This window comes from Pygocentrus nattereri, chromosome 2 (genome assembly GCF_015220715.1).
Source record: "Pygocentrus nattereri isolate fPygNat1 chromosome 2, fPygNat1.pri, whole genome shotgun sequence".
NCBI lineage: Eukaryota > Metazoa > Chordata > Actinopteri > Characiformes > Serrasalmidae > Pygocentrus > Pygocentrus nattereri.
In genome coordinates, this window is record NC_051212.1 from 44,363,889 (window position 1) to 44,391,090 (window position 27,202).

Sequence of the window (27,202 nt, forward strand, 5' to 3'; positions counted from 1 at the left end):
CAAACAAATGATGGAAAAGGTTTTTTAGCAGGCTTGGATAGTCCCTTCATACAATTTTCAGTTTTATTTCAAATTTAAGTTCTTGTTATACATTACTTTGAGTATTTGTTGATCATTAAGTTTTAGCTTATGCTTGTGGTTCTACTATTATTTCTGCTTTGATCTTCCACAAAGAGAAAGCTCAGTGGAGCAGCTCCCCAGAGCAGGAGTTTCCTGTTGTAGTTTCTCATAACTGCACTCACTTCAGAGAGACTCACACTAACACACAGATCAGCATTAGAGCACTGAGAGCTTAAACACACTACTGACTCCATCTGATCATATTCACAATGAAGAGAAACCTCCTCATCATCCTCATCATCACATCAGGTACTCACTGTGAAGATGTGCTTAGAAATAATTGAAAAATGATACTTTATTAACATATCTAATATTATTTCTCTGCTATTTTTCTTTCAGGTGTGTTTGGTGCTGATGAAATCAGACCATCAAAAGATCAGGAGACTGATGTTTCTGGAAAAGAAGGAGAACCTGTTATACTGAAATGCTCTTATGACTCAAATAGTCAATATGTCTATCTCTACTGGTACAGACAGTATCCTAACAGAGCTCTACAGTATCTACTGCTGAGAGGTGCTCGTCAGCGGAGTGACAGTAATATTGCCGACCACAGATTTTCATCAACTACATCCAGCTCTTCCACTGAGCTCACTCTTAGAGAACCAAGACTGGCAGATACAGCTCTCTACTACTGTGCTCTTAGAGTTGGAGCCCAGTGATACAAAGTCTCTGAGACGCTTTACAAAAACTCACACACCTTCTGTTTGCTTTGAACACAAAGAGATCAAAGTAACATCCAAACCACAGTGTGTTATCTGTTTTTATTCTCTCTCTGAAACCACCAAGGTTAAATTTCTGAGGTAAAAAAAAGTGAAAGCTTGTGTGGCAGACACAGGATATAGTTTCAGCTGCGCTGTCTGACAACAAACGCAGCAAGAAACTAACACAGTAAATGTACACGGTGCCCATCGTCATGAAATCCGTTCACATGAAGTCACTGGAGACGCGCTTGAGATTCATAGAAATACCAGCTGTAAATGACTTCACATCTCACTGTCCACTTATAATCAGATAGATGTTAATACCCTGTGAACTGTGGGATAATGTTGAGTATTCCAGTGATTTAACTATTAACATCAGAGGCCAGTGAAGAATATGACACTGCTGTAAAATTCATTGACCACACCCTAACAGTGGAGTGAGGAGGGTCATCAGTTAGCCAGTCTATGAAGATACAAACCATCTGACAGAATTTTCTGTTCTAGACTGTGTGATTTTGGCTCTATTGGTCAGTACATGTTCTCTGAACTAGAGTATCATGATACTATACTGTTCTAAGACAAACCAATGTTACTGTTAAAATACAGGTCAGTTTGAAACAAAACCTTGTGGAAATGAGGTTATAGCCTAATTTAGTAACACAGGGAAAAGATTCCAATTCATCCATGCTTCTATTTTTATTTAGGAACACAAATCATAGTACAGACAAATCATGGATGAAACAAATTCAGGGAATGTGAGGCAAGAATAATAATCTAAACATAATGAAAAATTATACCTTCATTACCTTAATCCATTTAAAATCAAAAAGTTTGGTAACACTTTATTTGGATGGTCCACTGTAGGTTCTTTGTAAGTGTGAAGTGTATATTTAAGTAACATTGAACTAAATATCTGTTAAATTAATCTGAATTTCAAGTTTAGTGTGAAAGGGTTTATTAAATCTATCCCTAACCCTAAACCTAACCCTAACCTTAAGCTCAAGGTAAAACCTACACCTACTCATAGCCCTAACCCTTACCATAATGTTATTGATAATCAACTGAATATCACCAGAAAGTTTGTTTATGACCTGTAGAGCATGTAGGGGACCTTTAAAATAAAATGGGAACAAAGGTTCTTATGTATAAATTTGGAACATAAGACACATATTCATACAAAACCCCTTAAATTATGATTAGGATCAACCTGTAGATGAAAAGATCAGAAGATGAAGAAATGAGGCATGACATCAGTGTATTGTGATTGAGTGTATGAGCTGCATTATGGGTGGAGCTGTGTATCTCAGCAGAGAGCTACACTGATCCCATTCAGCTCTGAGTGACTCAGTCACTTCACATCTCTATCAACATGCTGCTCTCTATCCTTTCTCTCCTAGCACTGCTTTTAGGTAAGAGAACTTCAATGATATTTCCGAAATGTTACAAAAAATAATGAGAAACACGAGAAACATGTTTTTTTTATTTTAAATATAATAGTAGGTACTTTTAATTGTTGTGTGAGAGATTCCAGGGTTTTATATCTTCAATATTGTTCTGTTTCCAGGGGAAACATCAGCGCAGACAATTGAGCCTCTTGTAGGAGAAGTGCATGTTTCAGAGGGTGATCATGTTACTCTGTCCTGCAAATACAGTAGCACTTCTTACCCTCTTCAGTGGTATCGTCAGTTTCCCAGATCCAGGCCAGAGTTTCTCCTGTACATTACCCTACAAGGAACTATGAGTGATCCTCGTCCTCCTCGTATGTCTGCTGAAGTGTTTACTGACAAAATGCAGGTGGACCTGGAGATTTCCTCTGCTGCAGTATCAGACTCTGCCCTTTACTACTGTGCCCTGCAGCCCACAGTGACAGGAAACCCAGATACACTGTACAAAAACCTGCCAGTGTTCCCCTTAAACCCACTGTGTCAGCTTTACACTATTGTTTATACTCTCTCTGGCATTTTCATGTTTGTTGCTGCATAACCTTGATGTCTGAAAATGCGCTTGAATACTGTTTTTAAAAATAATCCTTAAAAAATAATAATTCATTAATAATTTCAGTCTTAACCATACTTCTATGCATGTTTATCACTGCAGTTCAAAATCTATCCAGCAGGTGGCAACAGTGCATAAATAAGTTGAAGCCTTATTTGCTTAGGCACTGTTTGCTGATATGATAATATCTGTGATCAATGTTCTCATTGCAGAAAGCTTTTATGAGACATTCTATCACTTGTACATCACTTACACAGGTTGGGTTGAGCTCAGTCATGAGTCGCTGGCTGGAGTGGCTAAAGTTATTTTCATTCCTGATCCAGACTCATCTGTTTGAGAATGACCACAGCAGCGTGTTCTGTCGTTCAGTACTGCCAGAACTCACTACAGCAAGCACACATGTTTAGCTGCATCTTTACTACAGACCAGTAATACTGCTCCTCTAAAAAAGATGGTTCTTCAAGGGTTCCTTAGTAAAGGAAATGTTCTAATTAGAACCATGAAGCTTTGCATGGTGAAATGACTGAGAATGTGTTGTGTGTGATTCTGTACAGAAAGTTTTATAAAATGGTTCTATATAGCACCAAAAAGGGTTCTTTAATAACAAAATAAGAACCATTTTGGTGCTAAATAGATCAATGTTCATTCTGTATAGAACCATATACAACACATTAACAATCAATCTGAAAATCCATTTCACTATGCAAAGAAATATTTAACAATGACAATTATGGTTCTAAACAGATCCATTCTCTTTTCTAAAGAACCCTTGAAGAACCATCGTTTTGAATACTGTAGTATTATTAAACGTATGTATGTGTAAGTATTTAGTGTGTGATAGACTGGGTCTCCAGGAAGATGATGTGAAGAGGAGCTTGTTTAAGCCGTGTATTTACACTCATTTCTATTGGCTACTGATGCATCATGTTAATGGAGCACATCTAAAGAGACAGACAGAGCTGCTGTACTACCGTGTAACTATTCACAGTTAATCAGTACTGGAGAAAATGTTTTTTGGGCTGAGGGGTGACCTAATGAGGAACATCTGGTGTAGCATTCTAAAATAAGTCAGTCCTCTGCCAGAGGCGAATTCCCTGAAATATCCATCCATCCTTACAACAGGCACAGATGAAGCAAAAGTACTGAAGGCCGGCAGTGCTATCTCCTCTAACTTAGACACAGATTATAGATCAGTTCAGTCTGATTTTTCTCTGTAGGCATGGTTAATAAGCTAGGTGAGAGAATTTCATGGTCATGATGACAAATATTACATTTTCTCAGTCAAGTTAAATTAAATTCAGTATTACTTTTAACCAATATTCCAGTGTGTGGCAAAAAAACTGAGAACTGAAGAGAAATTTAAAAACAAAGAAAGTGAACAGCTGTCAATAAAGTTATTTCTATCTCACTTGTTCTTTCACACTCTCACACTCATTATGACTTGAAGTTAAACTAGTTGGCTTGTCAGCTTGTTCACTCTGTTTCACACTGTTTCACTCTGTATATTATAGATTTTTAATAAAGTCTAATGTTTATTTTAGTGAGCTTTCAGACAAAATCCTGTTTTCGGCTTGGTTATTGATTACTTTGCAGTGCATAACCAGAAACCCTCCTCCCGAGGTCTGATATGATTGGTTTACAATGTATAAGGTCTTATATGATTTGCAGAATGATAAGTTGGTCAGTCTCTGGTAGCAAACACAGAGCCTTCCCCAGGTCACGCCCTGCTATTACAGTATATTGGGAATGAGAATAAACTATAGATGATTTGGACTAATAATGTACATCTACTCAGGAAGGGGGGGCTAAATAACATCTACATTAAAACTGGCCTGCAGTGTCCAAGATACACTATATTCCAGTTCATTTATTCATCCACATCATTGAATTCAGGTGTTCCAATCACTTGCATGGCCACAGGTGTATAAAACTGAACACCTAGGCATGCAGACTGCTTCTACAAACATTAGTGAAAGAATGAGTCGCTTTCAGGAGCTCAGAGAATTCCGGTGTGGTACTGTGATAGGATGCCACCTGTGCAACAAGTCCAGTCGTGAAATTTCCTTGGTACTAAATATTCCACAGTCAACTGTCAGTGGTATTATAACAAAGTGGAAGCGATTGGGAACGACAGCAACTCAGCCACGAAGTGGTAGGCCATGTAAAATGACAGAGTGGGGTCAGCAGATGCTGAGGCACATAGTGCACAGAGGTCGCCAACTTTCTGCAGAGTCAATCACTACAGACCTTCATGTGGCCTTCAGATTAGAATAGTGCATAGAGCGCTTCATGGAATGGCCTTCCATGGCCAAGCAGTTTGGCCGAGCCTTACATCACCAAGAGCAATGCACAGTGTCAAATGCAGTGGTGTAAAGTGCCACCGTTGGATTCTAGAGCAACGGAGACGTGCTCTCTGGAGTGACGAATGACGCTTCCCCTTAGCTTCTTCTGATCTTCTTCTTCTAGCAATCCGATGGATGAGTCTGGGTTTGGCGGTTGCCAGGAGAACAGTACTTGTCTGACTGCATTGTGCAAAGTGTAAAGTTTGGTGGAGGGGGATTATGGTTTGGGGTTGTTTTTCAGGAGTTGGGCTCGGGCCCTTAGTTCCAGTGAAAGGAACTCTTAATGCTTCAGCAGACCAAGAGGTTTGGGACAATTTCATGCTTCCAAATTGATGGCCCCTTCCTTTTCCAACATGACTGCACACCAGTGCACAAAGCAAGGTCCATAAAGACATGGATGAGTGAGTTTGGTGTAGAAGAGCTTGACTGGCCTTTACAGAGTCCTGATCTCAACCTGATAGAACACCTTCGGGATGAATTAGAGTAGAAACTGTGAGCCAGGCCTTCTCGTCCAACATCAGTGTCTGACCTCACAAATGCGCTTTTGGAAGAATGGTCAAAAATTCCCATAAACACACCTTGTGGAAAGCCTTCCCATAAGAGTTGAAGCTGCTATAGCTGCAAAGGGTTGGCTGACGTCATATTAAACCCTATGGATTAAGAACTGGATGTCACTGAAGTTCATATGCGTGTGAAGGCAGAGGAGCGTACTTTTGGCAATATAGTTTACATGTTTCTGCTCTGCAGCTATGTTTAAATTTTAAAAATTACAGACCAAAACCATGTGATCAAAACTAGGTATAGATCTTTCCTCTGTATCATGAAACTTCCTTCATTCTACTTTTTTGCAGCCCATGCAGCCACATATTGGTTAATCTGTAATCTAAAAAATGAATATATAAACAATGATCACAATTAGAGTGATTTCATTTCAAATGGAATCTCCTGAACAAATAGATGACAGATTAAATAAAAAACAATTAAATAAAATAAATACATTTTGAAAAATGCTTTCCGCTCACAAATCACCACTCAGTACAGTTTTCTACTTAAAGCTCACAATTAATTAATAAGAGATACTCGGGGTCTGACTGATGTAAAGGTCAGCTTTTCTAAAGAAGATTACTTCAGCTATCATGCTGCTGTGTTTAATGATCTTTATTCAGCTTTATGCTGGTCTTACACCAAACGACTTTTCAAGCAATTTCACTGTCGCAGACAAATTTCCAAAGTCAGAATAAAACCACAAGAGTCGTGTTAGAGTCGCAACTGTGTTTAATATTATCGTAAAGTCTTGGCTCATGCACATAGTGGCATGGCAGGGGTGCTCGTGAGTGCATGCGGGCTGCGCGGCAGAAAGAGAGAGACTGAGTGAGCTAACTAGTTGCAGTCTTATAAATAGTGACACTGCAGAAGACTTCAGCTTCTTTCATTACAAGGGTTTAAAATTACCCATTTATTTGGAAAGAAGACAGTTTCACCTCTCATATGACATTCACCTTTTGAATGTAGATTATGAAATATGAAAGTTAAGAAGAATATGATTGTGTGTTTTGGAGACCATTGGTGGTCCCAAGGAGTTAACCCTCCTATCGTCCTCAAATATAATAACAAATTTGGTCCTTGGGGTCAATGTGACCCCAGGGATATTTACCTCCAGAAAATGATTTACAGAATATTGTTGACCACGTTTGTGTGACAGGCACTTTGTTTATTTGTTGAATACATAAATAACCCCTTGAAAATCACTGAGTTGACCTGTCCTCTAGCGCCACCATCAGGCCAAACCTTTAAATTAGAATTAATTTATCTTGAATTTTTCATACAAATCTTCTCAAATTTACTTCTCAACATTAATGACCACAAGTCTTGTTTTGGTGATGATGGATAGGACCTTTACTGTAGCGCCACCATCAGAAAAACGTTCAGGTTGAGAGCACATTCATGACTCTCACAGAATGACCATGTTGATTAATGTTGGTGACTCCCCCTTTCCTCTCATAAACATATTTATTTACTTATTTTTTTATTACATATTTTTTATTTACTATTTTTGTACTATATTTGTTTCTAGTTACTTTAAGATCTCGCTCACCCCTCCTCTTTTATTATCCGGGCTTGGGACCGGCAGTGGCAGAGTTATAGAGTTTTTTGTTTGTTTGTTTTTTATTTTTTTGCTTGTATGTGGGGGAGGGGGGGGGCGCATTTGTGAGACAGAAAATGGATAATGAGAACATGTCAGATACTAGTTAAAACAGGGAATGGGTTTTTATGCCCACAGTAAACTTTTAGTCTTTAGAGACACACAACATGAAAACAACATGAAAATCCACCCATTTGCGAAACATTGGGAACATGATAGTAGTCAAAACATGAAACAGTTCTTTATGCCCACAGTAAAGCTGTTAGTCTGCACTACTGTACACAGGATGTGCAGAGTGTATGTGCACGCTCCTTGCAGAAAAAATCTTTGCGTTTTGAACAGGTGATGCTGGTCGTACAATCGTTTTGGGTTGGACAGACCTGACACCTGCCACGTTTCATGATATATATCAATGATATATATATGAAATATATCAACTCAAATGTATCAACTGCACCTGCAGGTATGGTCATGTTAGGTCACACACACTGACAGACAGGTTTTAACAGCTTGGGGTCAAATTGACCCCTGAGGATGACCAATGTGTGCAATATGTGTTCAGCACATTGAAAAAATATCATCATGACAATTTTATGCTTTATCAGTTGTCCCCATCAAATTAGGAAAAGTCATGAAATATGAAGCAAAAGAAAAAAAGTTAACTACTATTTTTTTAAATGATAAACATTGAATGGGCTCAAATTGACCCCAAGGACGATAGGAGGGTTAAAAAGGTTAAATGTTGCTGCAGTTACTCTGAGGTGCCTTAAATGTAGAATGAATTTAAAAGTGGCGAATACGAAGCCACAGCAGCTCAATAAATACATCAGTTTACCTCAATAAATAATCCTTGATCAACAAATGACCTCAGACTTTTGCTCGGAGACGTTTACTGAGCAGTTAATGTGCAGCACAGCGAAGCTACAATCAGCCGTTGGAGCTGCTGATCGCGTCTCACTGGCTGATCTAACGCTGCGTCCCAAACCACACACTGCTGTACTTCACCTACTACACTAATGAGTGCACTTCTGATAGTACAGGCACTATGTTTGTACACTATTCAGGGTGCTAGTGTGCGGTTTGGAACACGAAAAAAATATCCCAGCGGAAATGTCAGCCGTTTAGATTACAGCTTTCGTTTGTCATCAGTACAAACACAAACCGAAAGAAATCAAGTCAGTAGACTCAAATACACTGATTAATGTGCTTTACACATTTAAAAAGTGTTTCAAAGATGTTTTTCTGTCTTTGCTGGATCGGTTTTGGCTTTATTATGTCATTATAAACCGCCACAGCACCGCTGAGTGAACTTGAAGTTGACAATCAAATTGGTGGCAGCGCGACTGTGACGTCATCGGAATACTATCTGTATGAAACTGCAGGCATTAGAATGTTGGGGTTTGCTGCAGAATGATTGGCTAGGACAAATAGCTATAGGGAATGGCGTCATAATGGCCGTTTGTGACATCATTCGGGAAAACCTATATATTCGCCAGCAGAACATCAATTCTTGAGTACCTAACAAACTATCACAAGATAAAGAAATTAGGCATGACAGCAGTATATTGTGAATGAATGTATCAAGGAATTCAAAGAGCATAAAAAAAGGCTGTTTCTACATCATATACCTGTATATGCATCACACTGATTATAACTATCACTCAGTTTGAAGTAAAGAAAAGAGTAAAATCAAAATGAAAATACACACATCATACCACTATATGCAGTTTATGCAAAGTGTAATCCAAACCCATAAGGATCTGTTATTCTGCTCTGCTGGGGTATCAGACTCTGCACCACAGTTGAGGCAACCAATGAAATGAGAGAAAAAGCAGGTTAACTTCTTTTTAGCCTTAAAAAAAAAGCATGAATTCCCATCAGTCTATTGTAACCCTGTAACCCATAAAATGTATATTTGAATTTCCCTTGGTCTGAGCTCAACCTTTTACAGGCAGTGTTTAGTGATGTTGCTGCTGAGATCACACTCTAGGATTGGCTGCTGTGATGCTAAATGTTTACAAGATGAAAAATACAATCTTAAAAATTAAGCTGCCATAAAAGAGTTTTATATATTAAGGATACCCACGGTGGAATGAATAAAGATCACGAAAAGAATGAGCCACCTGCCCTGGCTGATCAAGAATAATGAGTAACTGAGTCCAGACTTGACCGAAGAGGGTGCTCATCATAGGATAGAGTCTCACACGGACATGATGTTGGATGATTACTGGAACTTAAAGTGTGCACTGCCTCCAGTTCTGCATGAGAACACATTGTCCATCAGGAGTTCACTAGGGACTTGCATGACCCTCTCTGTAGCCAGAAAACAAAAACAAAGTAAAAGTTAGATGCTTTGCTTGAGCATGATGCCCACACAAAGATAAACACAAGGCCTTCTGCTGTTAAACTGAGCAGTGTAGTAAATATATGAGAAATCAGCATTCAGCAATACAGTTCTGCAGGTCACTTTTTGGGAGTGAAACGTAAACAAGCACACATTTCAACACGACATCATCAGCATTTGTTCCACCTCTGTCGACTAGTAGACTAAATCCGCAGATGCCTCCAGTCAGACACCTAAGCAACAACTTAGAAACATCCCAGCTGCCAATTGTTAAATCCTAGTATACACCCTAGCAACTGCCAACAAACACAGTAGTTCACCTTAACAGGCATAACAACCTGGCAGCCACCTTGTGCACCTAAACTGTAAAAAAAAAAAAAAAAAAAAAAATTTGCACAAGAAAAAAAAAAAACTAATACCAATTAAACCCCTGGCTTTATCTTGTTCGGTCAACTTCCATAAATGACTGGCTTTACTGTCTGATATGTCAGCACTAAAATATTTAGTTGAGCTAACATAAGAATATTTACTAGTTTATTTAGTACAACTAGTCTCAAGCAAAGAGGAGAAGAAGAAGTACAACACAGGTGAACACAGTTAATTCATATCAAAATCCAAATACAAAATAGAAAACATGAGTAAAGTGTCTTAAAAATCACAAACACATAATCAAGCTTCAAAATAGAAATGTAATGTCAAATATGAAGTAATTTATTTTATGTTTTAATTCGTCTTCCAAGTGAGACGAAGGTGCATGACACACTGGACATGTTAAGGTGGTACAAGTAGCAGCTAATGAATGCATGATTTACTCTCAGCTGTGTTGAACTGTTCAGGGCAAATTATGCTGTTTCACTATATCATTCAATAATTTACATATACAATAATCATGAATTTAAAAGACATCAAAACTTTTTGACAATCCAGAAACTGTATGTGTGTGTATGTGTCTGAGAGAGGGGGACTCTTTGTACTGCTGTGTCCAGCAAGCCACCGTGGCATCATCACATTCAACCGTCATACACAAACCTGCAGTTCTGAACATTAAACCTAAAAATGCACACATTTAGTATTAAGTCCTGCACACAAAGAGCTGACAAAAGTAGCAAATATATTCATGTCTTAATTTCATCTTTTATAGGAGTAAAAGTCGTATGCCATTTAATCAAAAATATTGAACAGTTTGTTCTGTCATAGAAAATGTCCTGATTGAAAACCTGCAGTGCTGAATTAGTACTAAATTCCAACTGAAGACAACTTACAGAGCTCTGCAAGAGTTATTAAAAGCTGGTGATTCTGCTATGTGGTTACACCTGTTGGGGAATTCTGCAATTGTTAAAATTTGATTTCTGCTTAGGTTCATTTACCTAATGTTTTGCTTCTGTTTTTATTTATATTTTAATTTTCCACAAAGACAGAAAGCACAGTGAAGCAGCTTCCCAGAGCAGGAGTTTCCTGTTGTAGTTTCTCATAACTGCACTCACTTCAGAGAGACTCACACTAACACTCAGATCAGCATTAGAGCACTGAGAGCTTAAACACACTACTGACTCCATCTGATCACATTCACAATGAAGAGAAACCTCCTCATCATCCTCATCATCACATCAGGTACTCACTGTGAAGATGTGCTCAAAACTTTAGCATAATGACATTTTATTTAAATCTATTTGTTAATTCTATTCCACTTTTAGGTGTGTTTGGTGCTGATGAAATTCGACCATCAGAAGATCAGAAGACTGATGTTTTTAGAAAAGAAGGAGAACCTGTTACACTGAAATGCTCTTATAAAACAAGTAGACAGTATGTCTATCTCTACTGGTACAGACAGTATCCTAACAGAGCTCTACAGTATTTACTGTACAGAGGTGCTCGATCAGGCACTGGTGCTGGCAACACTGCAGACCATGGATTTGAGTCTACTGCAGAGGTGGACGAAGTACACAAATCATGTACTTGAGTTAGAGATACCAAGGTAAAATATTACTCCAGTAAAAGTAGAAGTCCTTACTCTAGACGTCAACTTGAGTAAAAGTACAAAAGTATTCAATGTACCTTCAAATGTACTTAATTATCGAAAGTAAAAGTACTAAAAGATTAATTATGGCTCTGATGTCCTGTTATCATTTTTATAACAAGACTCGCTTCATGAACTCATTTTAGGTGAAAATCCTCCAGTGTCTCTGTTGTTAAACCAGTCTTTTAATAGAACGTCATTAATTAGTGACGTTGACATCTATTTAAATGATCATAAGCACAAAACACTGAAGGCAAACAGTTTCCATCAGGGAGAACTGAGTGGCTCTGAAATCACTTTATACAAACAAGCAAAGTTTCAGTTTAAGATTACTTTGTAAATTAGTTACAAGCTGAATAAAACTGTCTTTAAACTCTTTTACGTTTACTGTGTTGATGTATAGGTCTCTGTCTCTGAAAAAAAAATGCCAGTCACAACTGCATATGTGTACATATTTCTATATTGTGGTCTATTTACACAAAGTTAGGTTAGGTCCATCATTTAGGTCGACGTATGTGCTCCCACATTTTTACGTTGCTGAACTGACATTGAACCGTGTGCTTGCACTGGGTCAGTATGACCAACAGGTCAAAGCTGAGAACAAAGTGACCACTGTGCCCTGATTAGTGTTCACTTTTTGATTTTGACATGTTACGTTTTTATACACACAAAAACCAAAAGGAACGACAGATTTCTCAATGGAGTAAAATGTAAGATATTTGACTTTGAAATGTAGTGGAGTGAAAGTAAAAAGTCGCCCAAAATGGAAATACTTAAGTAAAGTACAGATACACAAAAAAACTACTTAAGTACAGTAACGAATTACATTTACTTAGTTACTGTCCACCAAGTTGAGGAATGCTCAAAAAACACCTGTTTGGAACATTCCACAGGTGAGTGTCATGACTGGGTACACAGGGAGCATCCCTGAAAGGCTCAGTCATTCACAATCAAGGATGGGGCGAGGTTCACCACTTTGTGAACAACTTTGTGAGCAAATAGTCCAACAGTTTAAGAACAACGTTTCTCAACGTGCACGACGATATTACCACATGGGCTCAGGAACACTTCAGAAAATCATTGTCTGTGAACACAGTTCGTCGCTCCATCTATATGTGCAACTTAAAACTCTGCCATGCAAAGTGAAAGCCATATATCAACAACACCCAGAAACACCGCCGGCTTCTCTGGGCCCGAACTCATCTGAGATGGACTGACGCAAAGTGGAAAAGACATCTTTTTCAGGGACGTCCTGCTTATTTCAGCAAGACAATGCCAAGCCACATTCTGCACATGTTACAACAGCATGGCTTTGTAGTAAAAGAGTGCAGGTACTAGACTAGCATGCCTGCAGCCCAGACCTGAAAACCTATGGCACATTATAAAGCGCAAAATACGACAACGGAGACCCCGGACTGTTGAGCAACTGAAGTTGTACATCAAGCAAGAATGGGAAAGAATTCCACCTACAAAGCTTCAACAATTGGTGTCCTCAGTTCCCAAACACTTATTGAGTGTTGTTAAAAGGAAAGGTGATGTAACACAGCGGTAAACATGCCCCTGTCCCAACTTCTTTGGAATGTGTTGCAGGCATCAAATTCAAAATGAGTGAATATTTGCAAAAAACTATAAAGTTTATCCGTTTGAACATTAAATATCTTGTCTTTGTAGTGCATTCAATTGAATATAGGTTGAAAAGGGTTTGCAAATCATCGTATTCTGTTTTTATTTCTGTTTTACACAACGTCCCAACTTCATTGAAATTGGGGTTGTAGTTTTTAAAAAGACCACTTTCACCAAAAGCTGAATAAATACATACATACATAGATGTGTGATCATACAATGATCCGCTATTATACTGTTTGCTTGTAGGTGTGCATGTTATGTATTTGAAAAAATAAATAACATACAAAATAAAATAACATCAATATATTGGATTACAGGGACTGTTTCTCTTGCATTTTGTAAAAGATGCATATGTCCACCAGGTCAGGGGAGGGTTCATGACAGGCTGGACCTTTTAAGGTAAAGTTATCATCTGAAGAATTAATGTTGTTGTGTTAAACTGTGCAAGACTACTTCATACTGTTTCACAATATTATACCATAACACATTTTTTTCTTTGCTGAAGTGAATATTATGTTTAATGTAGTGAGTTAAAGTTCCAGTGACTGGATGTAAAAACAACAGCAAAGACTAATGTGAAATTTCTTAAGCCAGAAGAGAATTTTACCAGAAGTAATTTTTTCTTGGCCAAAAATTGCGGTTCTATGCTCATTACCTGTTTAGTAGTCAAACATTTGAGACTTTCGTAGCAGTTTAAAAAGTTCTAACTATTTTAATTGTTCTAGATTTTGATCTTCCACAAAGACAGAAAGCTCAGTGGAGCAGCTCCCCAGAGCAGGAGTTTCCTGTTGTAGTTTCTCATAACTGCACTCACTTCAGAGAGACTCACACTAACACACAGATCAGCATTAGAGCACTGAGAGCTTAAACACACTACTGACTCCATCTGATCATATTCACAATGAAGAGAAACCTCCTCATCATCCTCATCATCACATCAGGTACTCACTGTGAAGATGTGCTTAGAAATATTTAAATAACATTTTATTAAAATTTTAAATAATCTTCAAATTCTACTTTTCTTTCAGGTGTGTTTGGTGCTGAACATATTAGGCCATCAGAAGATCAGGAGACTGATGTCAATATAAAAGAGGGAGAACCTGTTACACTGAAATGCTCTTATGACTCAAGTAGTGATTATGTCTATCTCTACTGGTACAGACAGTATCCTAACAGAGCTCTACAGTATTTACTGGATAGAGGGGCTCGATCATGGAGTAGTTATAGCAACACTGCAGACAGAAGATTTGAGTCTACTGCAACCAGAATATCCACTGAACTCAGAACAACAGAACTAAGACTGTCAGATACAGCTCTCTACTACTGTGCTCTTAGAGTTGGAGCCCAGTGATACAAAGTCTCAGAGACGCTTTACAAAAACTCACACACCATCTGTTTGCTTTGAACACAAGTAGATCAAAGTAACATTCAAACCACAATGTATTATCTGTTATTACACTCTCTCTGAAATGGCTGTGGTAAGAAAAATAAAAAAAATTAGCTGCTTTTTTGGTGGGACAAGGTTTCCCATTGTCAGCAGCTAAAAGAACAATACATATCTTGGCCGTGGAGTTCACAGACCTTTACAAGGCCAGGGGCTGTGTTGTTTGAAAAGAATAATAATATTATTTTAACAACAACAACAACAACAACAATAATAATAATAATAATAATAAATATTATTAGTAATAGTAGTAGTAGTAGTATTTTCTGTAACAGGGAGCGAGGAGGCAGATGCATGTGCTGAGATAAGCAAGATTTATTAAGAGTAAATCCAAAATCAGGGTCGAGACAGTCCAGGGTCATAGAGCCAACATGGATAGATCGGGGGGCAGACATGACATAAACCAGAATACAACAGAGCAAACAGAACATCCAACACAGCATATAACAACTAACAAAGATCAACACAAAGACCAGCGAAAACAAAGGGCAAACACAGGGCTTAAATACGACACCGAGAAGACGAGGGACAGGTGAAAACAATCAGGGGCGGGGTTACAAAACAAGGGGCAGGACTACGGATACCAAAACAATGAAGCACGTGGACTATACCAAAACACAAACACGTACAGGACTGGGAGGGGCCAATCATGACATTTTCAGTATTTGAAAATTAGAATATATTAAAATTATAGTCAAAGTTACTCTGTTATTCTAAGCAGATCTGTTATTCTGTAAGCAGATCAAATTCTAAATTGAATGTGAATGTTCGAGTAAATTTTCTTTTTGCAGGAATCAAGAAAAGACCTAATCCTAAAAATACCCTTTTAAATAAACAGTTAAAATGTAATATTAAAATTCCCAGGCTAATTACACACTAAGGCTTATTAATCAGCCTTCAACTACAACTACAACTACAGGGACTCCAATGCAAACTTGAGATATTCTTATGTTATAAAAGTTTGTAATAAAACTGGCCTTTAAAGGGGTCAATTAGATTATAGCTTGCTTGGCATTCAACTATTATTATTAGAAAGTGATAAACACTGCCTTCATCTTTTGCGACTAGTTTTTGCAACCGTTTTAGAAAAGGTACTGGAAAAAAGGCAGTAAATATCAAAACTTTCTTGATTCACCTATAGACTTGATAGTCATTATCCAAAGTCGGATCAAAGGTATGTGTTAAAGCTATAAAACTTATCGTTAAAAAACACAACACATGCACACACACATGCACACACCCTAGCAAACCCCTAGCACTCTCTAGATACAACCTAGCAATGGTGTAGAAACATTTTAGCAATTACTTGCGTGACATGACTCTGTGTTGTACTTGAAGTGAGAGGTTGTACAGGTTGAAATTTTATTTCCACTTTAAAAATGACTTAGGTCAGCATTAGACCAATATTGTGTCTCACTTAAATTTAGAAACAAGTCCTTAAACAGACTGTCTGAGTTATTTAGTTCTCCCCTTAGAGAACTGTATTATATAACCTAAGGAGAATCATAAGCATTAGAGCCTGTTTAGTTCAGTGAGATTTGCCCAGTAATCATTGTACGCCTGGAACAACGTGTCCCCTTAAATAACATATTGAAGTCATCAATTTTGAATATCACCCTGTGTTTCTAATATAGTCAGTCATAAGAAATTTATCACCCATATCACTGAGCCTAATTTCAAAGTCTGAATTGTGGACAAATGAGATGCCTGTTTATTAGCCAAATTACCTTGCGTGCTCATGTGTCTGAACAGCGTTTAAGTTTATAGATAAGTCTAAGACCTGAATATCACAGTTTAATAAATGTTCGCTAACGACACAAATACCAAACTCTACTAACAACCCACAGATGACTCACACGTTATCAGTTGTATTTCAGAACCCACCACCCCATCATGTAGAGTGACAGATGGTCATCGTACCCACCCAGAGAGAGAGAGGCCAGTTGTGATCTCTTTCACTCCTGGTCACAGACAGCTGTAGTAATGCTACTTCTTTCAGTTTTAATAAAACAAGCTTTAATAATGCAAACTCTAACATCACTAGAGTGACATACAATGAAAGCTTTATTTAAACACAAGAATACGAACGTATCTGGATATTGATGCTACATTTGAAAAGGGTTAGTGTAAACCTGCCATATCTGCACTAAATCATGATCCAATATCCACAATAAGTAGCTGCATGCTGTATTTACACCATTACATTTACTTAGGTAACTCTCTGAATGAACTGTACTTAGAAAAGTCATTTTAGAAGATAATTTATATTCTTCAGTTTATGGCAGTTTCCTATTTGGGTTACTCTACTAAGTTGTATGTGTCATATTAAAGCTATATGGGTTTTTGCTTGTACGACTTCTGGATGTTATTGTAAAAAGCGAATCTGAAAATTTGAATCAATACAAAAACAACACTTTTTAGAAATTGAATTTTGAGAGACTGTAGATCATCATCTGTACATTTTAGTTACAGATTTAATATTACTTTATTGCAAACCCTAATTCAGTTTCAGTTTAGAATTCAGATTTTTTAATTCAAATTCAAATTTCTAATGACATGAATCTCAACTCCATCTCATTAGCTGTGGAAAATACCCAGCACTGAATCATATGCTGTTTTGATGTGAACGTTCTTTTCATTCACAGAGGCATAATTACAGGAATCTTCCAGCAGAGGGCAGATTTATTTAAGAAATTCTTTAAGAACTGACAGATGTTGTCATGTGTTCCTGTTTTAGGGGAAACTGAAGTAACATGAAGCACACACAGCAAAACTGAGCTATAATGAACTGCTGTTCAGTCATGGCATGCCTTGGTGGATGGTGGCTTCTTTTTCTCATGTTAGGTAAGATACATACAACTAATGCAGCACTTTGTATGCAAAAAAGTTACATCTCCAAACATACAGTGGAAAAAGGGTTTAATTTGCTAAATGAATCCTTAAACCTAATTTTTAAAAAATCTTATTGATGATATATGATTTATCTCTTCAGCAGGCAACACGTCTGGTGAGGGAATAAAACCAAGTTCTTCCACTGTTAATGTCCTAGAGGGAGATTCTATAACTTTGTCCTGCAAATACAATGGATCTACAACAACTGATGATCTGCTGTGGTATCGTCAGTATTCCAGATACAGACCTGAGTTCCTGATCTTGGTCAATGAAGCTAACATTACACAAAAAGCTGTTCCTCCAGTTGCAGGAGTGTCTGCGAAAGTAAATGAACAGAAAAACCACGTGGATCTGTTGATCTCCTCTGCTGCAGTATCAGATTCTGCACTCTACTACTGTGCTCTGAGGCCCACAGTGACAGGAAACCATGAAACACTGTACAAAAACTCTTTGGCACTCAGAACTCAGAAGCATTTAAGAAGGTTTCTGTCTTGTTTAATCCCATGCCGCATGTGTGCTCAATCCTGGTCCTGAAGATCTACCACCCTCACTCAAGCTTGCATGTACCATGTCACGTCCCACCTCAGTACACTATGGATCATATACAGCTCATCTTTAACCAAAATGTAGTGTAACTGACGTGTGACGTCTGGTGTCAAATTTAGCTCTTCAGATCAGATTTTCTTCATCTCTCAATGTAGTGTCATGTTTTTGTTTTCTTTTTTAACACACAATGTGATTTTGGACAGTGTCATTTTGGTTAGTTATTTAGAAAGTAAGCCAACTTGCTTAATTTAGTAAACAATTAAGCTGCTCAGGGACTGAAATAGCCAGATCTTATTAAGTTCAGTCATTTGATCTGACTCACTGAGAAGAACTACAACAACCACATAGTCAGTATTTCCAGAATTTCCACTGATTTTCATAAACTCATAATTACACTCATAATGACGCGCATGCGTGGAGCAGCGTTTAGAGTAACCGTTACCATGACAGCGAACATCCCGTGAGGTCCAGTCGTGTTGAACGGAATAAACCTTTCGCTATGACGCGACGCGCATGCGCAGAACGTACTCACACGTTCCGTTTGGAGTGTAATCGGATTCAGGCGTTTACACGACTAATATTCTTCTATTTAACGGGTTATTTTGAGGTTTACCCACCTCGTTCAATCAGACAGAAATTGTATTCCGAATGGCCTCAATCGGACTAGACCATTCCGATTAAGGTGTTTACATGGACGTATTCTATTCCGATTGAGCTATTATTCGGATTATTAACGCATTATTAGGCTGCATGTAAACGTGGCTAATGAGTAGCCACGTTTACATGCTGTTTACAATGCTGTAGCACTGTGGTATGACACTACATGTCTTTAATGAAGTCCAACTTTGTGTAATTTATTTTTGTTTGCGCAGGACTGTGAAGTCCTATAGGCTGTGACTGAATACAACCTCAGCACAATTGAAGTTTTATGTAGTTTTTATTTTCCTTTGTTACACATATCTGAGCTGAGACACAGTAGTATGAGACTACATGTCTTATATTTGAGACTACAGCTCCCCAGTCTATTACAAATCCAATTTTGTGTTTTGTAGGTTCAGTATTACTGCCTAGTATGTGAGTGAATAAAACTCCCTTACAGTTTTCTCTTGTCCCAGCAGTTTTTAATGTAAGTACATTTAGCATAAAATGAGTTCACCATTTCAATTGTAATATTTCACTTAAAAATCCTTATTTTCTACAACATTTACACAGATTTAAAAAAAAAATGTGATTAATCATGATTAACTATATGAAATTCTGAGATTAATCAAATTAAAATTTTTAATCATTTGACAGCCCTAATATATATATATATATGGAAAGAAACTTGAGAATATGGAATGAAATCTGACATCATCGAGGCACTTGCTGCACCGTCTTGTGTTTTCGATGTGTGAGATTCTTTACAGATGCAGCCAGAAAGTTGCTTTGAGTGAGTCAGCAGGAAATCTAGTAGCAGCAATCCTAAATAGTGAGGAGTTAATACCCTGGTGAATGCATGCGCAAGCCAAAATAGTACTGGTAACCATATTTAATACTGTTCTACTGATTAAGTTCAGTCACTGTTTTACTGTGAAAGGCTGAATGCAGTGAACTTTACAGGCCAGACAGTTAACATTAATCAGGCAAATGTTAACGCAGACAGAAAAAGCAAACATTCTTCATTTTTAAGGCGGGTTAATGTAAAGAGATTTTGAGATCATGAAATTTTCACTGTGCACCATGAAAAAGTATTCACACCTGATTTCCTTTATTTTTGCTGGTTTGTCACATCAGATAAAGATAAAGACAACATGATTAAACACAAGAAGCAGCTTTTAAATGATTAATCTATTCATTGAAGATAAAGATTTCAAAACCTGTATCACCCATATGAAAAAGTAATGGTTGTGGCACCATTGTCGGAAACACACACACACATTTTCTAAGCCGCTTCTCCCTCAGAGTTGCAGGGGGGTGCTGGAACCTATCCCAGCGGTCATCAAGCGGAAGGCAGGATAGACCCTGGACAGGTGCACTGAAGACATTGCACCAAAAATCAATGTCAGATCATTTCCCAACCAGAAACCCTGGATCAATGCTGAGGTTCAAGGCAAACTAAGAGCTCGGGCTGCCACCTACAAGTCTGGTGATCCGGCTAGCTACAAGAATGCCAGATATGACCTTCAAAGAACCATCAAGCTGGCCAAAAGGAGCTACAGGGACAGAGTGTAATCCAGCTATCTTGGCTCTGATTTCAGACGTATGAGGAGTGGCCTGTGCACCATCACTGACTACAAAGAAGGTGTGATCTGTGATAGGGGCTCTTCCTCCTCACTTGCAGATGAACTCAATGCTCATTATGCTCATTTTGAGGCAACTAACACCTCACCTGCTGAAGAACTCCCAGTAGATGAGGAGAGCTGCACTCTAGCCATTCCCCTGTCTGTGGTGGTAAGATCCTTCAGGGCAGTTAACCCATGCAAGGCACCCGGTCCTGACGGCATCCACAGCCGGGTGCTTAAAGCATGTGCCAACCAGCTGGCTGAGGTTTTCACTGACATCTTTAACCTCTCCTTAAGACTGTCAGTAATTCCCAAGTGCTTTAAGGAAACCACAACTGTTCCAGTCCCCAAGAAATCATCTGTCACCTGCCTGAATTACTGCCACCCTGTTGCACTGACATCTACAGTTATGAAATGCTTTGAGCGTGTGGTCAAAGCTCACATCTGCTCAATGCCCTCCTGTACTTCCTGTATACACATGACTGTGTAGTCAAACACACTTCTAACATCATCTTCAAATTTGCTGATGACACCACCATCCTAGGCCTCATCACTGATGGAGATGAAACAGCCTACAGAGACAAGGTCAGCGCTCTGTCAGAGTGGTGCCATGACAACAATCTCTGTCTCAACATCAGCAAAACAAAGGAGATGATCGTGGACTACAGGAAGCTGCAGAGGGGTGGTCACTCTCCCCTATCCGTCAATGGAGCCGAAGTGGAGAGAGTCAGCAGTGTGAAGGTTCTCGGCATACAACTCACTGATGACCTCACTTGGACCCACCACACAAACACTAATGTGATCTGCCCATCAGTGTCTCTTCTTCCTGCGTAGGCTTAGGAAGTTTGGTCTGCATCCTCAGATCCTCACCAACTTCTACAGGTGCACCATAGAGAGTACCAGTCCCGCTGCCTCAGGAAAATCAAAAAGATCCCGTCAGACAGCGGTCACCCAGCACACAGCCTGTTCACCATCCTGCCATCAGGCAGGAGATTCCACAGCATCCAGGCTAGAACAACCCGGCTAATGAACAGTTTCTGCCCACAGGCTGTCAGGCTTCTGAATACGCTCAAGTCACAAGTCACTTTTAATGTACAGTATATTGTCTCTGTGTCCTGTGTGTATTGTGTCTATATTTAGTGTATAATTTCTCTAGATATTGTGTAAATTTAATATATTTCTTTTTTTAACATATATTTTACTTTCTGTAGAGTGATTATCTGAGCCTCAACACAAGCATTTCAATGCATAAATGTTCTGACATGTTGCGCAAATGACAAATAAACTTGAAAACATTGCCAGCAGCAACTGCAGTCAAACAATCGCGATAACTTGTAACGAGTCTTTTTTACATCATTGTGGAGGTATTTGGACTCTGTAATTTGGCTACACTGGAGGCTTTTCAAGCACGAACTGGTGTAAGGTCTTAAGATGGGATTCAAGTCAGGACTTTGACGCGTTTGGTGAAGATCAGCTAGATTGGTGGGCTGGATCCGCATAACCTGCAACTCTCCAGAGTTCAGAACATTCCAGTGTGTGATATTTTACAATAACTAATAAAAGTGGCTACCAAAGCTCATTAATAATAAACCCATGCATAAAAATCAAGCTCAGCTTAGTTTCTCACTCGCCAGCTTCTCATTTGAATTTTCCGTTCCACCTTAAATGTAGAAATAATTTAAAAGTGACGAATACGAAGCCACATCAGCTCAATAAATACATCAGTTTACCTCAATAAATAATCCTTGATCAACAAATGACCTCAGACTTTTGCTCGGAGACGTTTACTGAGCAGTTAATGTGCAGCACAGCGAAGCTACAATCAGCCGTTGGAGCTGCTGATCGCGTCTCACTGGCTGATCTAACGCTGCGTCCCAAACCACACACTGCTGTACTTCACCTACTACACTAAAGAGTGCACTTCTGAATGTATAGGCGATATGTTTGTACACTATTTAGGGTGCTAAGTGTGCGGTTTGGAACACGAAAACTATATCCCAGCGTTTAGATTACAGCTTTCGTTTGTCATCAGTACAACCACAAACCGAAAGAAATCAAGTCAGTAGACTCAGATACACTGAATAATATGCTTCACACATTTAAGTGTTGCAAAAATGTTTTTCTCTCTTTGCTGGGTCGGTTATGACTTTGTTATCTCATTACAAACCGCCGCAGCACCGCTGAATGAATTTGAAGGTGACAACCAAATTGGTGGCAGCGCGACTGTGACGTCATCGGAATATTATCTATAAGACACTTCAGGCATTAGAATGTTGGGGGTTGCTGCAGAATGACTGAGTAGGACAAAGTTCTATATGGAACTACGTCATAATGGCTGTTTGTGACATCAATTGGGAAAATCTATATGTTTGCCCGCTTCTCGTCCAGTTACAGTAAATATTTCTATCGAACAATAAGGAAGTTGTGGCTGATTTAACCCTGAGACTCAATACACGGAAATTTGTTCACAAGCAGATCTTGACCGCTCCAAAATGGCGGACGCGCAGACGTATCGCACACCAGAACACCAGAGATTTCGACTTATGCAGAAAATATCTGGAAGTGAATGAAGTGAGTAAGTTTTGCTGGCTGGGCATGTTAATATCACGGCGTACCCGGGTGTTAGTCGAGCATTTGGGCCAGAATTCGGCTTAGATTCAAACCAAAGTCTCAGCCAATAAGGTTTGAGATCGGCGTGCAGTATTGGGCCGAGATGTGGCCAGACAGAATTTTAGTATCTGCCAGTTTATAGTTTGAAAGGTAAGACATTGAATTAACAAGCTGGGTCTATTACATTGCTGTTATCTGGATTCAGGTTACAAGAGTAACTATAAATTATCTTCTTATTCTGCAGTTGGCTTAGCAGCCTACTGTTCTTCAGATTTTTCTTCATTAATACTTTACACTCAAAAATATGTAAACAAAACAATCTGTAAAACAATCTGATGTACAGTGTTCACACAGTGACTGTCCAAACTGTTTTTTTCTTAAATGAAATGAATGACAGACAGTTCAGAAAATCCAAATCTACCTGCCACAATGTCACAATGGACGACCCTCACAATGACCTTCATAGACATTACGTGTGTGTGTGTGTGTGTGTGTGTGTGTGTGTGTGTGTGTGTGTGTGTGAGAGAGACTCTGCTGTGACCTGAGTCACTGTGACATCATCACAATCAACCCCACAAGCCCACAAATAAACCCGTTAGCTTCATGTTACAATCAACGTACAATCCACATATTCAGTATTCAACCCTGCTTAAAATGTCTTCAATGTTGTTGTTTAAAAAATGCAGCACAATCCAGGATTTAAGATTCTATTTCTGTGATATGAATTAGTAAATATTTTTGTTTTCTTTTTAGCAACATATGTCTGTCCTCTGTACTTTCTATAGTATTCCTTAGTCTCCCAGCCTCTGAGACTAGTAAGAGTTATAAAAACATGTATAATCAACATAAGCTGAGCAGTTAAACATTAAACTGAAACTCTATGCTGATCAAACTGCTGGTCTAACAAATGGCCAAATGGTCAACTGTACCTGCTTTTCATGTTTTGATGGGAAAATGTGCATCAGTTTTTACTGGTGATGCCAACACTAATTGATTAATGTAGGAAGCAATCAGTATTGTTTTGTAACAAGAGTCATTGTGTGTGTGTGTGTGTGTGTGTGTGTGTGTGTGTGTGTGTGTATGTTCTTGTTATGCCCATTTTAGAAACTTGGGGTCTAAGGGTTTTAGAGCAGTCACCTCTATTGATCCTGTGTTAAATAAAAATCTCCAGAATTTTTGTCTACCTGCAAATTTGATGTCACTAAGCTACACAAAACTAAGGTGGGCTGTAGCGGTGCTCTGACGAGCTGTGCTATCTTATCAAAATGTTCTACTTTAGCACATTTACAGGTATACTAATAAATAAAACCTCTAGGTGGGATATTTTGTTAGGCTAAAACTCATTATTAAAAATACTTCCCGTGTTAAAAACTACGAGGCTGAATTTAAGCTTTAATAATGAAACCTCCCCATATCACGCCTTTCAACCCTCCATGAAGCTGAAGTCAGCTTCTTTTTCGCCAGGTGCTTGTTGTCATGTTCTGAACTGCTGCGCAATTAAAGGTGGAACAGGAAAAGTCGAACAAAAAGCTGGAGAATGTCCTACCAGCATTAAAATAATAATTAGGATAATCTGAGAGCCTAAACCAGTTTATCAGCGGTGAGCAGTGATATAAAACTGGGACTTACTGGATCAGCCAGATGAAGGCATGTTTGAAGATCTTTTCAATTCTAACTAAAAGGAGAGATCTATCGTGTTTCAGTGAGCATCAGATGAAGAACAGAGAACTGCAGGGAAACCTCCTGATTTTGTTCTGACTTCTGTTCAGCTGCCCTCAGTCTGTACATGGAAATTTACGCTGCCAAAACCCACTCAAGGTGGCTGCCAGTCAAATGATGTGAATTCAGTGCACAGTAGCTTTAGCTCACATGTAGCAATATTCATATTTTAACTTTAATGACATCGTAATTCAGAGATAATTGAGAGAAAAATGTTCACAAGACAAAACGTATCAGGTTCTGAACATTTGTATTTAACACAGGGGGCGATAGAGACGATTTTTCAAAACACCCTATGAATTCTGGCCATAGAGAAATGAAGCTTAGACCCAGAGTTCCTAATATGGGCATAAGAACATGGCACCAACTACAAAATGACAACACGACTACAGTGGTCTATTGGGTGCAAGAAAGGCACAACTACCATGATTGCACAAAGGTCTGTAGCTGTTTGTGGTAGGGCTTTATGAGATCCTGTGTGGAAAAGGTCCAAGACCATTCAGAGCCAGGTGGAAAAGAATGTATATCTGAGTTCTTTCTGTACTTCTGAATGTATATCTGAGTTCTTTCTGTACTCTGGCTGTAGCTTCCAGTAGAGAAAGGATTTTAGTGAAACTCAAGATTTTCCAATTGAATCTCTGCTCCAGTTACCTTGCCAATACTGTCCCCAAGTGTAATGTATTAGTGGTCCTCCAGTGTGGATAAAGACACCAGGATATCAGTGATGTTCCTCAGTGGGTCTAAAGTGTCCAGCATAGTTTTCTCTGCAAAAACATACCTGAACATAAACCAGCAGGTAATTATCAAGTTATTCATCAGATTCATTCTTATGCTAGCTAACATGTTCTTCAAAAATGTTAGCTAGCAAAGTTTCCTGTCTGAGGGTGAATTTAGTGATGCACAGAGTCAAACAAACACTGACACTGTTCATCACAAGATTTATATAGACCTGCTATTAATATGACATGAAAGGTAGTTTTAGTCCGTTGAATAATTGCATTTTCTTTTTATTTCTTTTTGTCCTTGACTTATAAAGACTAATAGCAGCATTTTAAGAATCTACTTTACAACATTGTTAATTTAACATTCAGCCAAAACAGTCTAAAAGGCATCAAATGAAACTACAGCTACAAAAAGACTTTAGTCTGTATTTAATAAGGCTACAAGGTGGCTTTGACCCCTGTGCATGTGCCCATAAAACCCATGGGATGATCCAGGCCTGACCCAAACATGTAAAAACAAAAGACATTAATTTTTATGACCTGAAAAGAGAATATAATTTTCATATTCAGCAAACATATTGTAAAATATAATATTATGAAGTTATATTGTGTTTTTTTTCACCTCACATGTACTCAGCAGCTTATCATTCCCCTTTTTGAGCTCAGACTAAAAACTGAAGAAGTATACGTTGCACCAACAGAGGGAGCTATTTTAACATCTATCATACTTCTAGCCTTGAAAATGCTGCTCTAAAAGAATGTACCTCAGTAAAGAATAAACATAACGGCAGACAGACAGAGAGCAGCTTGCATGGTTTGCTGTTGGTTTTCATGATGAACTGCTTTACCAGGACACATTTTCTGAGGACTCTGTTAATACTTCTTGCATGTTGTTTAGGTAATGTATGATCTCCATTAATAAAGTACTGCTTTACTGTTCATGTCAGATACTGCAGTTTTAGAAACACTGACATATTTCATCTTCACAGAATGTCGAGGAAAGGACACAGTTCTTCAGCCAAGAAGACAGCAGTGGGCATCTGAAAGAGAAACAGTGACTTTAGATTGTGAATACAACACCACAGCTCAAATCCAACTCTGCTGTGGTACCAACAGAAAGATCATCACTCTCCAAAATATATTTTACTGAAACGTACATTTGGGGCTGGAGATACAGCAGCAGAGTTCAGAGAGAGATTTCACTCCAAACTCAATTCCAGCACAAGAAGAGCTCCACTGATGATCCAGAAGCTGAGTGTGAGTGACTCTGCTGTGTATTACTGCGCTCTGCAGCCCACAGTGACTACATAACACTCACAACTCCAACAAAAACCTACTCAGCTCAGCTCACTCTGATGATAAGATACATGTAACATTCAAACCAGCAGTGTGTGTGGAACTCTCCAATAGGAAATAAATTATTATTGTTTATGTTTATGATATCAGAAATTACATTGATTATTCTTATTTTACTTTATATGTATTATTATTCATATCAGTTCTATCATCATTCCATTACAAAAATATGTAAATACCATACATTTTTAATACAGGAATGACTTCACTATAAACACCTCAGAATGTCTAAGTGTGAATATTTGTGAAATGGTGAAATGAAACTAGTAACACTGACAGTTACAGTTACAGTAGAAAAGCACAAACTATGTTTAGGTTTGCTGAACTCAGTGTAGAGAATCTATACAGGGAGCAGAAAGAC

The 27,202-nt window shown here is 38.4% G+C and overlaps 1 pseudogene and 2 gene segments (V, D, J or C); all 3 read left to right on the forward strand.

Moving 5' to 3' along the window:
* Positions 1-329: 329 nt before the first annotated feature.
* Positions 330-924, forward strand: LOC119262079. The segment is given in 2 exon segments: positions 330-369; positions 460-924. Coding segments are annotated over 2 exon segments (360 nt in total).
* Positions 925-2,173: 1,249 nt separating this feature from the next.
* Positions 2,174-2,810, forward strand: LOC108416780. The segment is given in 2 exon segments: positions 2,174-2,230; positions 2,386-2,810. Coding segments are annotated over 2 exon segments (459 nt in total).
* Positions 2,811-11,187: 8,377 nt separating this feature from the next.
* LOC119262069 lies at positions 11,188-26,876 on the forward strand (annotated as a pseudogene).
* Positions 26,877-27,202: the final 326 nt, after the last annotated feature.